At 39.7% G+C, this 12,548-nt stretch overlaps 1 protein-coding gene across 3 annotated transcripts in view; it reads left to right on the forward strand.

Annotated features, from left to right (window-relative positions):
* Positions 1 to 12,548, forward strand: part of SEMA3D (semaphorin 3D) — a 220,731-nt gene that overhangs the window by 161,809 nt on the left and 46,374 nt on the right. For all 3 annotated transcript variants that reach the window (XM_069035409.1, XM_069035400.1, XM_069035417.1), the window contains 2 exons: positions 3,093 to 3,221; positions 9,029 to 9,171. In XM_069035409.1, coding sequence (XP_068891510.1) covers positions 3,093 to 3,221; positions 9,029 to 9,171 — 272 coding nt within the window. The remainder of the gene's footprint in view (positions 1 to 3,092; positions 3,222 to 9,028; positions 9,172 to 12,548) is intronic.

A 12,548-nucleotide genomic window follows, 5' to 3' on the forward strand; every position in this document is an offset into this window, starting at 1 on the left:
ACAGAGCTGGAAGGGCAGCCGTGCAAACAGAGGCATTAGAATGCCTGTAAAGCCTCTGTCAGCTGGGCAGGGAGGCGGTTTCATCCTCACCCAGTCATTGCTCCTTTAAGAGGACAACAAAAAAACCCGCATGAACAGAGAGTGTTTGAAGCCCTTTTGGGCCTCTTTCTGCAATTATCGATATGTTCTGCCCTTTGAAGTCTGCTGACATGCACTATTTCCATAAATATGTTTCTGAGGTTTCTATTTACTCGAGTAGCCACTTCTGAAGCTGGGAGCCGAGGAACAAGATAGTGCACTCTGCCTGCTGCGTGCATCGCAGCACTGTGTGGTCTGACATTTGGGGCTGAGGAATGTCAGCTTGACCTCCGGATTTCAAATCACTCTAAGAGCTACTTTTGTCATGGTTTGGTTCATAGCTTTGGACAATTTTCATTTAACTTGTCCGTCAAGCATATGAATACAAGATAAGAGTGAAACACCATGACGTTTTCATTTACAGCCAAAGAGCAGTGGTGACAATGCTTTGAAGTATCGGTCACTCTGTGTTATAAAAAGAATATGACTAATGTTCAGTCTTTATTCTCAGATAATAAGATAGATGATTTGTGATTCTGACCCTACAGATGGGGCAGGACTTCCTTTATTAAAAACAATAGATTAAAAAGCCTGTGCTTATTCTTCTCAGAGACCCCTAGTACTCTTTAATGACTGTGAAGTCTATTTTTAAAATGGGAATCCAGAAACTTTAACTTTTTTTTTTTTACTTTTTTTTTAATGCAAGCAGTAGAACTCTGTGATTTATTGCAGCATTTCCTAATTTCAGTAGCATTCTAGTGCTTTGACTGTTCTATTAAATCTTGTGAAATGAAGAAGCTGCTGTCCTTTAGCTACCTAAGACATGAACTTTGCTGCATAACAATTTTTTTTCTCTAGATAAAATTAATGGTCAGGGTATTCTAGTATCCCTTTTTTGATTGTGCCTGGTGTCAAGTGCTTCACAATAATGTACAAGGAGCACTGTAAAGAGTTACAGGCCTGACCAGAGAATGTGTTTCTGCTCTATCTTTGGATGCTTACCTTATTCCCAAATGAACGAGGAGAGCAGTACAGTTCATGCATAAGATGCTGCCCTGGAGCTCAGGTGAGATCATTTCCCATCTCTGCCACTGATGAGCAGAGTAACCTTTGTGTGTCACTTCTCTCTGTCTACTGCCAAATGGCAGTAAAGATTACTTGTATCCTTCAGAGAACACTTTTTATTCAGTTATACATTTATGAGCTAAGTAATATCTAACTGTATTTTCACTCATATATGTAAGTTAATGCAACTGAGTAATTTTCATTCTTTGTAGAAATAGGTAATCTGAGTACTACATGACATATCACTTCAAGTAAATCCCACAGATAAATTGGAAAAAAACAGTCCTTTTGGATGAAGAATCACCTGCTGATCATCCATCCTCTATTATAAATTACCACTCACCAAAACTGTTCAGGACGTAGCAGGAACTTGGAATGAGAGATACCAAACACTGAGAGAAGTGCTGAAAATGCCTTGTCAGCAGAGCCTAAGCAAGGATGGAGAATTTCTGTTGGCCCTTCAGATGTATCGATCACCGAGTGCCTGTCAGTTAGCAAACACCAATTACCCTGCCCATTCCTCATTATGACAAATACCTTTCAGAATGCACTGTTGTTTCTTTACAAAGGCAACATGCTGTCTGAAAGATGTGCTTTCCACAACTATCATGGAAATAATACAGATGTAACAATAATAATGAGGTAAAAAGAAAGATGATAGATCTTTTTTGGACAAATAAAGTGCTTGTGGATCATGGGTTGTGGGTTGGTTTGTTGATTTTTTTTCCTCCTTGATCTTACTTTTTAAGTGCATTTACATCTTTTGCAAATGAAAGCACAAACATCAGTGTTGAATGGTATTTATTCAGCATTCACTCTCAACAAAGGCTTCTCTCTATAAGATCTTGTGAAATGTTTCAACCCAGGAGTATCAGAAAACCTGGAGAAGGAACTTTTGGGAGGGGATTTTTATGTATCATGTAGCTTTTTATAAGATTATCATTTACGAACATGAACTTTTTTGTTTGTATGAACTCTAGGGATTTATTTCTGCAAGTCATGAAACAAAAAAACCCCTCTTCCAACCAATAAAGCTATCTGGTTATTTTACAGAAAAAACGGAGTATTTTAAAATGCACTATGTGGTAAAAAAAAAAGTTCACAATGATACTGTTTCTTTGCTTTTTTTTGAAAAGTACTGAGATCTGAAGTGAAACAGAAAAGATTGTGCATTTCTTTGTGTTTTCATTGCCCACAAAAGTGGCAGAAGAGCAAATAGTGACTGCAGTTGCAGTCACTGCACTGTCACAGATGTAGTGTCCTTGTGAGGCAAATTCTGGCTGCTTTATTCAAGCAAGATGTGTCAGTTATTTTAGTAGACCACTGAGACCACTCAGTGTTAAAATGATGATGATTTGTGTCTGTAGCCATATTCCTGACATGAACACAAATTCCCTGCATTTGTGCCTGAATTCCACTTAGTGAATTAAGTGTTGGATGGAGATCCTTGCACCAGGAATGGGCCAAGCTGCAGCATTCCGGTGGGGAAGCATCCATCCCATTTTTCTGGCTCAGGAGCAGCAAAGCCATTGGGGCCGTGGCAGTCGTGGGGCACAAGAGATAGCTGGAGTTATAGATGGCCATGTCCTCACCGTGGCTCCCAGGTACATGGGACAGGGTGTGCAGATTAAATAGACCTTTATACCCTTAAGAGCCCAGTACCCATTAAAGCCTGGAAAATTTACTTTTCTGAGTGCCTAAAAGATCTGAAAATTAGTCTTCGACTATGCTATTTCTCAGACATATAATTACAAATACCGCTCTCATTTAAGTGTAAGTAAATTCACAGAACCAAAAAACCCATTAAAATGGGACCCAATAATGTTTTAAAGCATTAAATTAGTTCATAGACCAATTAAACACAGGTGTTGTTCACCCAACAAAATGTAAATAGTTTAAATTTTTTTTATGCCACAGCTGTAGGAAACCTATTTCTTTTTCATTTGCAGATGAGTATCTTTATGCTGGAACAGCTTCTGATTTCCTTGGCAAAGACACTGCTCTGACACGTTCTCTGGGCCCTTCTCACGACCACCATTACATCAGAACTGACATTTCTGAACATTACTGGCTTACTGGTAAGATCCCAAACATATGCTGTTGTCATTTGCATTGTCCCTGCCTCTCTGAAGTTAATAGCTCCGTCCTTGTATAAATATATGTCCAGTAACTATAAATATGGATATTGTATCATGGAGTCTTTCGATTATGTAGGCGTTTTTTAAAAAGCTCAGTGGAACAGAAATACACTTGAGAAAAGTCACAGAGGTGAAAATGCTAATTAAGGGAAGAGTAGGAGCATAAGACCTAATCATAGTTTCCGTCTTTGATCTGTATACCGGTGTATAATCCTACAATTGCAATAATACCATGACTTAAGTGCTTCTATATCCAGTCTTGTTGGAATAATTTTTTTTTAACTGGTTTTTTTGCAATCATTTGTTAAAAGCTGTTCCATGCAGCATGTTGAAACAACAGACTAGAAATTCCACATTTTTTGGTAGGAGGTGTTTTTTTCTTTTCTTTTCCTTTTTTTAGGGGAAAAATACCCTTTGTTGCTGTGAGGATCATTTTAAAACCACTAAGGGCACACTAAAATAGCTTCCCAAGCAAAACACTGCTTTTTCTTGCCCGTTTGAAAACATCGTGAGCTAGTAAACCCTCTAAAAAACTGGCTGCCTTTGCACCCAGCCAGTCTCAAACCACACACAGAGTAACATGGAAAACTTCACTCATAAGCTAACCCTGCTCAATTAAAGCATCCCCCTTTTAGCTGTCAACTGTCTTTAAAGATGTGGCAACACTGGCCCTGGCTCAGGATGCCTGTGTAACTATTATGGGTGCAGTGTAAAGCCAGGGCCTGCTGACCACAGGGTTAAGTTGTCTTCCCAGCAGACAACTAAAAAGGGTAATTTTGCCTCTTAACTCTTTGAGACTTCAACAAGAGGAAATGTTCTTTCTTTTTCCTAATACATTTTCCCTACACCTTCTCTTTTTCTGTATTATTGCCTTAAATTTCTAGTTAGATATAATGCCATAACCCCAGGATTTCTGCTATGAGGAGGAAAAGGAACAGCCACTTAAAAGTAATTTTTACCTTTCCAAATAGGCGACAGAAGAATGTCCCATCTGACTCTGCTGACCTATCCCACTTCCATTTCCTGTGCTCAAAATCTTTCTTGTCCCATCTTCCCGTCTCCTCTCTCTCGTTTCCACACACTCCTTGTGCCCTGCAGACCAGAATTGGACTGTGATATGGACCAGGATGGGTCCTTCCAGCAGTCAGTTCTTTAAATCTAATTAGCCATGCAACTGCATATCCAGTTTTGTCACTGGTGGCCTGCAGATGCTCAGCATGGAAAGGTGGCTGGGTAGCTGCTTTCCTAAGGGATGCAATAATAAGGTAAAAAGAAAGATTTACTGTGGTTTGGCCCTGAGGAGCATCTGGTGTTACCATTAGTATAGATCCACCTTGATGAGTATTACAGGGTTCAGTTCCTAGTCCAAAAGAACTTGTAGCTTAAAAATCCAGTTCCAAGCATTTCTTTCTCTTGTTATTGTTTCTTCATGAGCAGTTTGAGGCAAGGGAAGAGTACAAGCAAACAGAATAAACTGTAGGTTTGAGAAATGTTTAGATGTTTTAGTTTGGAGACTAGGTGGGGGGTGTCTGCCTTTCCTCACTCTTTTAGATTGATTCATGAGTTATTCTGTTTTCACTTAGAGCATCTGTATTTGTGAAAGTTTTCTAAGGAGAACAGTATATTAATATGTCTGGGTCTGAAAAACAGCTTTAGTGTGCTAGACTGTGAGGTGAAAATTGCCCCACACTGTATAAACACTGAAGACCCCATATATTCTTCAGGTTTACCTCGTTTCCAGCCATATAAAACCCTACAGCCACAATTCTGTCTAAGACTTCACAAACACAATCCATTCAGTGTTATACTAGGAGGCATAGACATAAACTAGGTGCTTTTAATATTTTGATACAGTCCTTTTAAGGCTGGAGAAAATTTTAAGTGCAACTTCAAATGACAGCATCATTTCTGCAATAAGCCATAGGGTGGCCAATATATTTCTAGTTTATTGTGTAATGTTACCAATTACATACTTCTGTGCTTTCAGCCAATATTGGTATAAAGAAAATATTTACTTGATTTCAGGTTTAAAACTCCCATCTCATCTAAATTCCCTCTTCCCTAAATCTGCCATCCATTTACCAAGCATGTGTTAGACCTCCAGGAAAAGTTGTACATGCTTGAATAATTATACAATTGAAAATAAATTATTACCATGCATGACTCATGTTTTACTTAGGATAAGCATAAAATGTACAGCTTGTTTTCTTCCAGAAGGCCAAGGAAGTTTTGCTGTAATGCACCTCAATATTTTTAAAGTTCAGTCTTACTCTGTTTCTGGAAACAGAATTATCCTTCCCTGAGGGAAGGGAGGTAAAGACAAAGCATGAGGGAAAAATGCGTGGGATACCTTCCAGTTCCTTGCAGGGCATCTCTATCTTGACTAATTAAGACATGTCCTAATCTCAATGACTGAATAGCAGCTCCACAAAGGGGAAAAGGAGGAAGGCAGCTAATCTTTCCCATGACTCAGGCTCACACGTGCTCGTACTCCCGCAAGGGTGGCACTGGAGCAGAGGGGAGCAGGGCTGGGGAATCAGGCGTTCCCACAGCTGCTCACCGGAGCTGCCTCGCCTGGCGATGGGGCCCGTGGGGCTGGTGGCCCCTCTCCGGATGGCAAAGCCGCCTACTGGAACCGAGTCTGCCCCGTGCCAGCCCCGTGGGCAGGAGAGCATCCCGCCAGCCCTGCACACAGGCATCCACTGAGCAGCTGCGCATTCCTCCCTCCCTCTGAGGAAGAGAAGGCCATAGCTGGAACGAGGGCTTCCTTGAATTCCATTCAACTCTTTTTTTTTTCCCTTTTCACTTTTTTCATAGCAATTTAGCCGTCTTTTCCAGGGCAAAGTCTTGCAGGCAATGAGTTCTTTATATCCTGCGAGCTTTGGATGGGATTCAGCTCCCTTAGCTCTAAAAGGCAAAAGCTAGCATCCTGTCTGAGCTCAGTCCTTTTGCTTGCCTCTGTAATTTACTGAGAGAGGTGGCACTTCCAGAGAGTGACACACCCCGCCTATTGTAGGAATCTGTCTTAAAATAGGATTATTCATTGCCACTTTTTCCCTCCCTGAGAGAAAACCTGGCTGAGAATGGCTTAGGAGCTTGACTTCTAGGTGGTTATGGTAAATAAGGTAAGCGCTGTCCTTTGCATTCTGTCATGCCACATATTTCTGGCAGCCCAACTACAGAGAGGTGCTGTCTCCCACTGCTTCAGGTTGCTTTTTCATTTCTTCATGTACTGGGACAGCTACTCCTTTGTTGTCCCCTTTTTCCGAGTCTTAACTTCTGCGTAGGATGCACTGCCTAAAATAACTGCTGGTTTCAGAAGGAGGTGATGGCCAGCAGGTAACCAACACAAACCCAGCAGTGAAGGACCAGCTGTATCAGCTTTTCCCACCAGGCCACATGAGCATGTTGAAAAAAGCACAGGCAACACCTGTACCATCTATTGCCAGAGCTCATGATGCCCTTAATCCCCACTTTGGTTACATACAATCTAGCAGTGAACTTAATATGTGGGAAAATCTTCTGCTGAAGCAAATAGTGGGGGGGATAGCCCTGTCTATGAGAAACAGTGGTTTAAAACCATCATCATTAGTTTTTTCTCCCATGCAAAGAATACAAAAGCCTGATTCACAGTTAGTTGCAATGTTCTTCTGTATGTTGGATAGATGGGTTAGAAAATATGAGACCAAGATCTCACTTGCAGAACATAAGGTGCTTTTCAGATCATAATCTCTTCCATTTAATTGTTTTCACTTTGTATCTTTTACAATGTATTTTTGTTTGGATTTAACTTTCAACTTCAGTGTTTTCAGCTGTGATTTAAAATTGTTAAATATTAGTGTTCCTTTAATTTGTTAGAGATTCTTCTAAATCTGTTCCAGGAATTGGTACTGAGACATTTATTTTTGCATTTGGCTTGCCAAGTAAAACACTGAAGTTTAATCTTAATCCCCCCATATATTCAGTGTTTTGTTCGGTGAATGTGGATTAAAAAAAAAAGGATGTGAATTTCAAAAACGTGGTATAGAAGTATTTCACAGGTTTCTTCTTAAATGGCTATTTAACTAACCACATGTGTAAGAAACCATACTGGAAGCATATTTATGTATTTATTCATGCTTAGAGATCTAATCTTCAAAGTAGCCTTACAGGCCCTGAGGGTAATTGAATATTTTACTCAACATCATTTTGAAATCCTGACTTAAATTTATAGATCTTGATGACTGCATCATTTCATTTTTTCTGCTGACACCATTCTCTAGTGTCAAAAGGTTTAAAATGGAAGCAGCACTGGCTATTTTCACCCATAAATTTCGTCCTCTGTCACAAAGGTGCACACTGAGCACTTAAACACATCCCATTTTGTCTCAGGCCCTTTGTCTCAGACTGCAAACTTTTGAATCAAGCACTCTCTTTTTCTTCTGTGTGTACTGTAGAGTTCATGGTGAAAATTCCTCAAGGCTAATATAAAGTAACAATCATTATGAAAAGGACAAAGGCATGAAGATATATTGAAAGCTGATAATAGTATTCCCCCATATAAACAGTGTGCTCTGTTTGCTCTGCATTCTTACACCACCCTCCTTATTGCTTTCTACTGCAGCCTACCTGATAATGGGGGACAAAGATTGTGTATTTTATTGCTGAAATAATGTATTTTAGAGTCAAGGGTCTCTTTGCACTATATTTGTATAGCCACTTCTGTTTAAAGAAAAACATCATTGATCCAAGTGCCCTCAGAAGAGCTCATCTATTGTAGCACACTGGGGAATGTCTTAAAAATCACTGCCCAGCACTTGTGCAAGGCAGTGTTGTTGCCTGCTCTGCTTCAATCAGGGACCCTTGGATTGCTTCAATTTCTGATTATAGTGCAAAATTTAAAGGCAAACAAACAAAAAATCCCAACACTGAAAACAAAAGCCCTCAGCTAGTGAGCACGTAGAGCAGGATTAGAGACCATGGATGAGGGAGCTTGGGAAGACAGTGAAGAATATCTTGGCCCAGTAAGCATGCCTGAAAGATGCAGGCAGATATCCAAGCTTGCCTTGGAAGAGACCAGGAATAATATAATGGCCCAGCATGGCAAGACAAGGCATTTCTTGCAAAAGCAGATTTAAATAACCCAAACAAACTATTACATTGATATAGCCAATTTGTTTTCAAGCACAGGGAACTGTGTTCCTAAGACTGACCAGCCAGTTTTGGAGTTTGCTGTGCGAACTGGGGAATCCCAGCATGGCACTGTGTTGGATTTGGTAGATAGAGTCAGTAAGATTGCTGTATCAGAGATACATAGGAAACATTCCTTTGCAAGCTCTCTCTAGTAAACAGTCATGTATTTCTGTATTCCTAACTTCTGCAATGAGTAATTAATATAAATTCTACCAGGTGATTTCAGAAAATCTACTTAGCTGCATTTTGGTGGCAAGAGCAGTAAGGTAGATTCATGTAGGCTATACTTTGTACTGAGTTACTCTATTTTCAGACAGAGAGTGATAACCAGTGCTGCATACTTTTCAAAGTATATATATATGCACACACAAAAACATCAGCCTAAGAGTAAATATTTCAGACTTCACAGTGATTTTCGCTTGGAGTTAGTAAGAAACTTGCTACTATGTATCTATATAATGATATTTTCATTTCACTGGAAGATGCAACATAAATGCAGAGATTTAAAAGCAAGCTCTAAGGCTTTTCTTCAGATTTTTAAACCCCCCCTTTTTTTTTTTTTTTTAAATTTCTAGGAGCAAAATTCATTGGAACTTTTCCTATCCCAGATACCTACAACCCAGATGATGATAAAATCTACTTCTTTTTTCGAGAAATGTCACAAGATAGTGGCACATCTGACAAGACAATCCTTTCCAGAGTTGGGAGAGTTTGTAAGGTGAGGACTCTCTCTTTTTATTTTATTTAAATATAGAAACTAAACAAGTTTGGTTTATTTCTGTGAGAACTGTGTTTTCCCCTTTGTTACCCAAATGAGCCTACATATTAATTTTTCTGGACACAGAGTACTAATGCCATCCGAAATTTACTTGTAAAAAACATAAACTTGATATTGACTGTGTACCCATTTTGAAAAAGGTACTATGTTTATAAATTATAATGCTGTATCCAAAAGATGAAGTATTGACCTTCAGAAATGCAATGATGTCCTGCTTTGTTTCATGAGCTTTCAGTAAGGACTGATGTGTCAAAGTGTACACAGTGTCAAGGTATTTGGAGTTTTATGGAAAGCACCCACTGAATGTGTGGATTTGCAAACCCATCCCTTCAGCCTGGCTCTGTACATCATTCCTGGGCATTACTGAGAGCTGGGGTCAGTCATTTCTTTCTGCACATTCCCGATAACCAGCTGGGGTGAAGGGAGGCTAAGAAAGTATACAGTTTCTGAGTTACATCCACATCTGCCTGGAGGTTTCCTCCCTTGGGAAGAAGAGCAATCCTTGACCCATTGACCAGGAGGAACCAGACCCTGGGTCTGCTGCAGTGTAAAAAGTTCATTTGGCTGGTGCCTGACCTCCTTTAAATGATTGCTCCTTCACTTTCTCCTTCATTATGCTTGGGTTTGCCCTCTGTGGAAGGTTTGTGCCCCGATGGTATATACAGACTTGGGCTTTCACGAACTGTACTCTTCTTGGAGAAGCATCTTTGTCAAGGGCAGAAGCCTCCTCAAAAGGTAATGAAAAGAAAAAACAGTTCCTGCACATGAAGACAGCAGTCAGTGTAGTTTGCTGTTTAACACCCTGATGGATTTACTGAGGTCTCTAGCCACAGTAGCAGAAGTGTCTGTAGACTTTTGTGTCAAACACACCCTCTGTCCACTCCCCTGTCCCCTAGGACATTCTGTTCCTCTCTTCTGTAGTAACAGAAGCAGTCAGTATAAGTGCTTCTTCCCTGTCCTGAGATCCTCAGGAATCGCTGGTAAAAGTCAGGGAAATGGAATTTGAAAGCTGCCTTCATATTAGTAACATAGTAAACATAAGCTTTGAGCAAATGTTCTTCTCACGTGATAAATTAGGTATCAGCAACAGCACAGCAGTCACACAAGTAGGTACATTTCTATGATATTTTGTTCAGAAGCTTTATCTGACTTCCATTTTCTGAGCAGTGTGACTCTGCTGGCAGTGAAAATTATGTTCTCGAGAAACTTGAAAATTAGTAAATGAACAAAAGCATTTGTGTTCTGAAATAAGATGTGTGTAGGAGAAGAGTGCTCATTTAGCTGTGGGCACACTCTGAAAAACAAAGAGTGGACAAGTGTATGGATGTGTAAATCTACAACTGCTCTGCAGTCCAGCTAACGCCCAGCTCCAACTGAGATTTCAGTGGCCGTAGCTATTTCACACTTCTGTCCTTGACCTAAAGTGTTAAGAAAACAAAACATTCGTCCATAAATCAGTTCTCTAGTAGGTTTTTAGCTAGACTAAAGAATGGATAATCTTTAGTTGGGTATTTCACAGCAGTGTGATTAATGGCAGAATGGAAATGCAAACATACATGATTTGCTGCTAGACATGGCATTTGCTGATTATGAGAAAGCACTTAATGCATTAGGAGAAATTGATAGACAACATTTTCAAGCCAAGGCACACGAGAGAGTATAGTAAACTAAGATATATTGGCTACACATCCCCAGCATCCTTTACCTAGAGAAAAAAGGAGATAAGCTATCATAATAAAAGCAAATGTATTGTAAGGAAATCCTAATGACCGTGTATAATCATACCTCAAATGAGAATGAAATCGTAATCATGTTAACAGGAAAAATGTAATGAATTTTATTTTTAGTAGTCAAAGCAAAACAATGAAAAATGATAAGCAAGGTGATTATTATTAATAGTTCTGCACTGTCTTCTTTATTTGCTGAGCACTTCCCACTGGTTGCAGAATTATTTTGATAATCCAGACTCTTGGGTTTTTTTATATTTGTCTTAATTACCAACAAATTAAAAAAATATTGCTAATTATTATAATAAATATAGAACTATTATGAGTATTTAATACAAATTAAAATGTGCAAATAGCCTTGTCTGTTTATGGACTGAAATATTTTGTATCTGTGCTGTGGTGTGAAACAGCTGCTGTGCTTAATTGTCTCTGACACGGGAACAATGCCTTTGATTGCAACACCTGATAACAATTTCTACTTGCACTGTCTCATTAATGGGACCTGTACTGCACAAAGTTAAGCCTTTGCCCCCTTTCCCTGTTTAGCAGAGAATAACAGGGAATGGGAGGAGCTCAGCAACTTCTGAAATAATTTGCTTGGTGTAAACACAGTTTTTTCCTACTAGAACTCAATTGCTCCCTACCTCACAGTGCCTTAGGGCTCCTGTCCATTAATGCCAGAAACAAATGCTGAAATTAGAATAGGCTTTGTTTTTAATAAGAAGCTTAGTCAATGCAGCCTATTTGGCTAATTTTCAAGGGTTCAACAATGTGGTCTCTCAGTGATCCTCTCTCCCTTAGGGAAAATCTTCTCTGGAAAGCATTCCCCTTTCCCAGCTATGTTCAGACCCAGAAGACTGCAGTGCTCCTGCTGGCAGCTCTTTGCCCAGAGTCAAACAGCTGTCACTTGTCCTGTTCACCAGACCATTTGTGCCCAGTGTCCTGCAGCCTGTGGCACAAGAACGCGGGCGCTGCAGCTCTGCACACCACTCACTGGGGTTTGCATCATCTGCTCTGTGTCACTGAGAGATATCACTGGCACTGGGGAGGAAGTGCTTTCAACAGTCACTTTCAGAGCCAGTTGTGTCATTTATCATGGCAAATGGCATTTCCTGGTTTTGGTTTGAGTGAGGCAGAAAAAAGTATCATTGCTGTCTGCAATGCCTGATATTAGTTATGGTATGTTCATACTTACATAAATTGCAATGTTTGGGGTTATTTGCTTTCTTTACATGTAAGGGCATAACCAAAAAGAAAAACTAGTATTGAAGATGAGCTGGCAAAGTTTATTTCTTTTTAAAAATTCATTCAGTTACACACATGTATATTAAATGATCATGCAAACCTTAACTTCTTGAGGTCATGGATCCATTTAGTTCTACTTCTAGAAATGCAGGCCTAAGCTTTTACAGCTACACTGTCTTCAAGCCCCCTGTAAAGACAGGACACAGTACTTACACATTAAGCAAGATTTTGGAAAAAAAAAAATACAGTTGCAGCATCCATACACTGTGCCCTGTGCAGTCCAGTAACAAGTCAGCTACATTTTTGTACCTATCCACCACTAAATGATGGCAGAATTGTAATTCT

Source organism: Aphelocoma coerulescens, chromosome 1A, assembly GCF_041296385.1.
Source record: "Aphelocoma coerulescens isolate FSJ_1873_10779 chromosome 1A, UR_Acoe_1.0, whole genome shotgun sequence".
Lineage (NCBI taxonomy): Eukaryota > Metazoa > Chordata > Aves > Passeriformes > Corvidae > Aphelocoma > Aphelocoma coerulescens.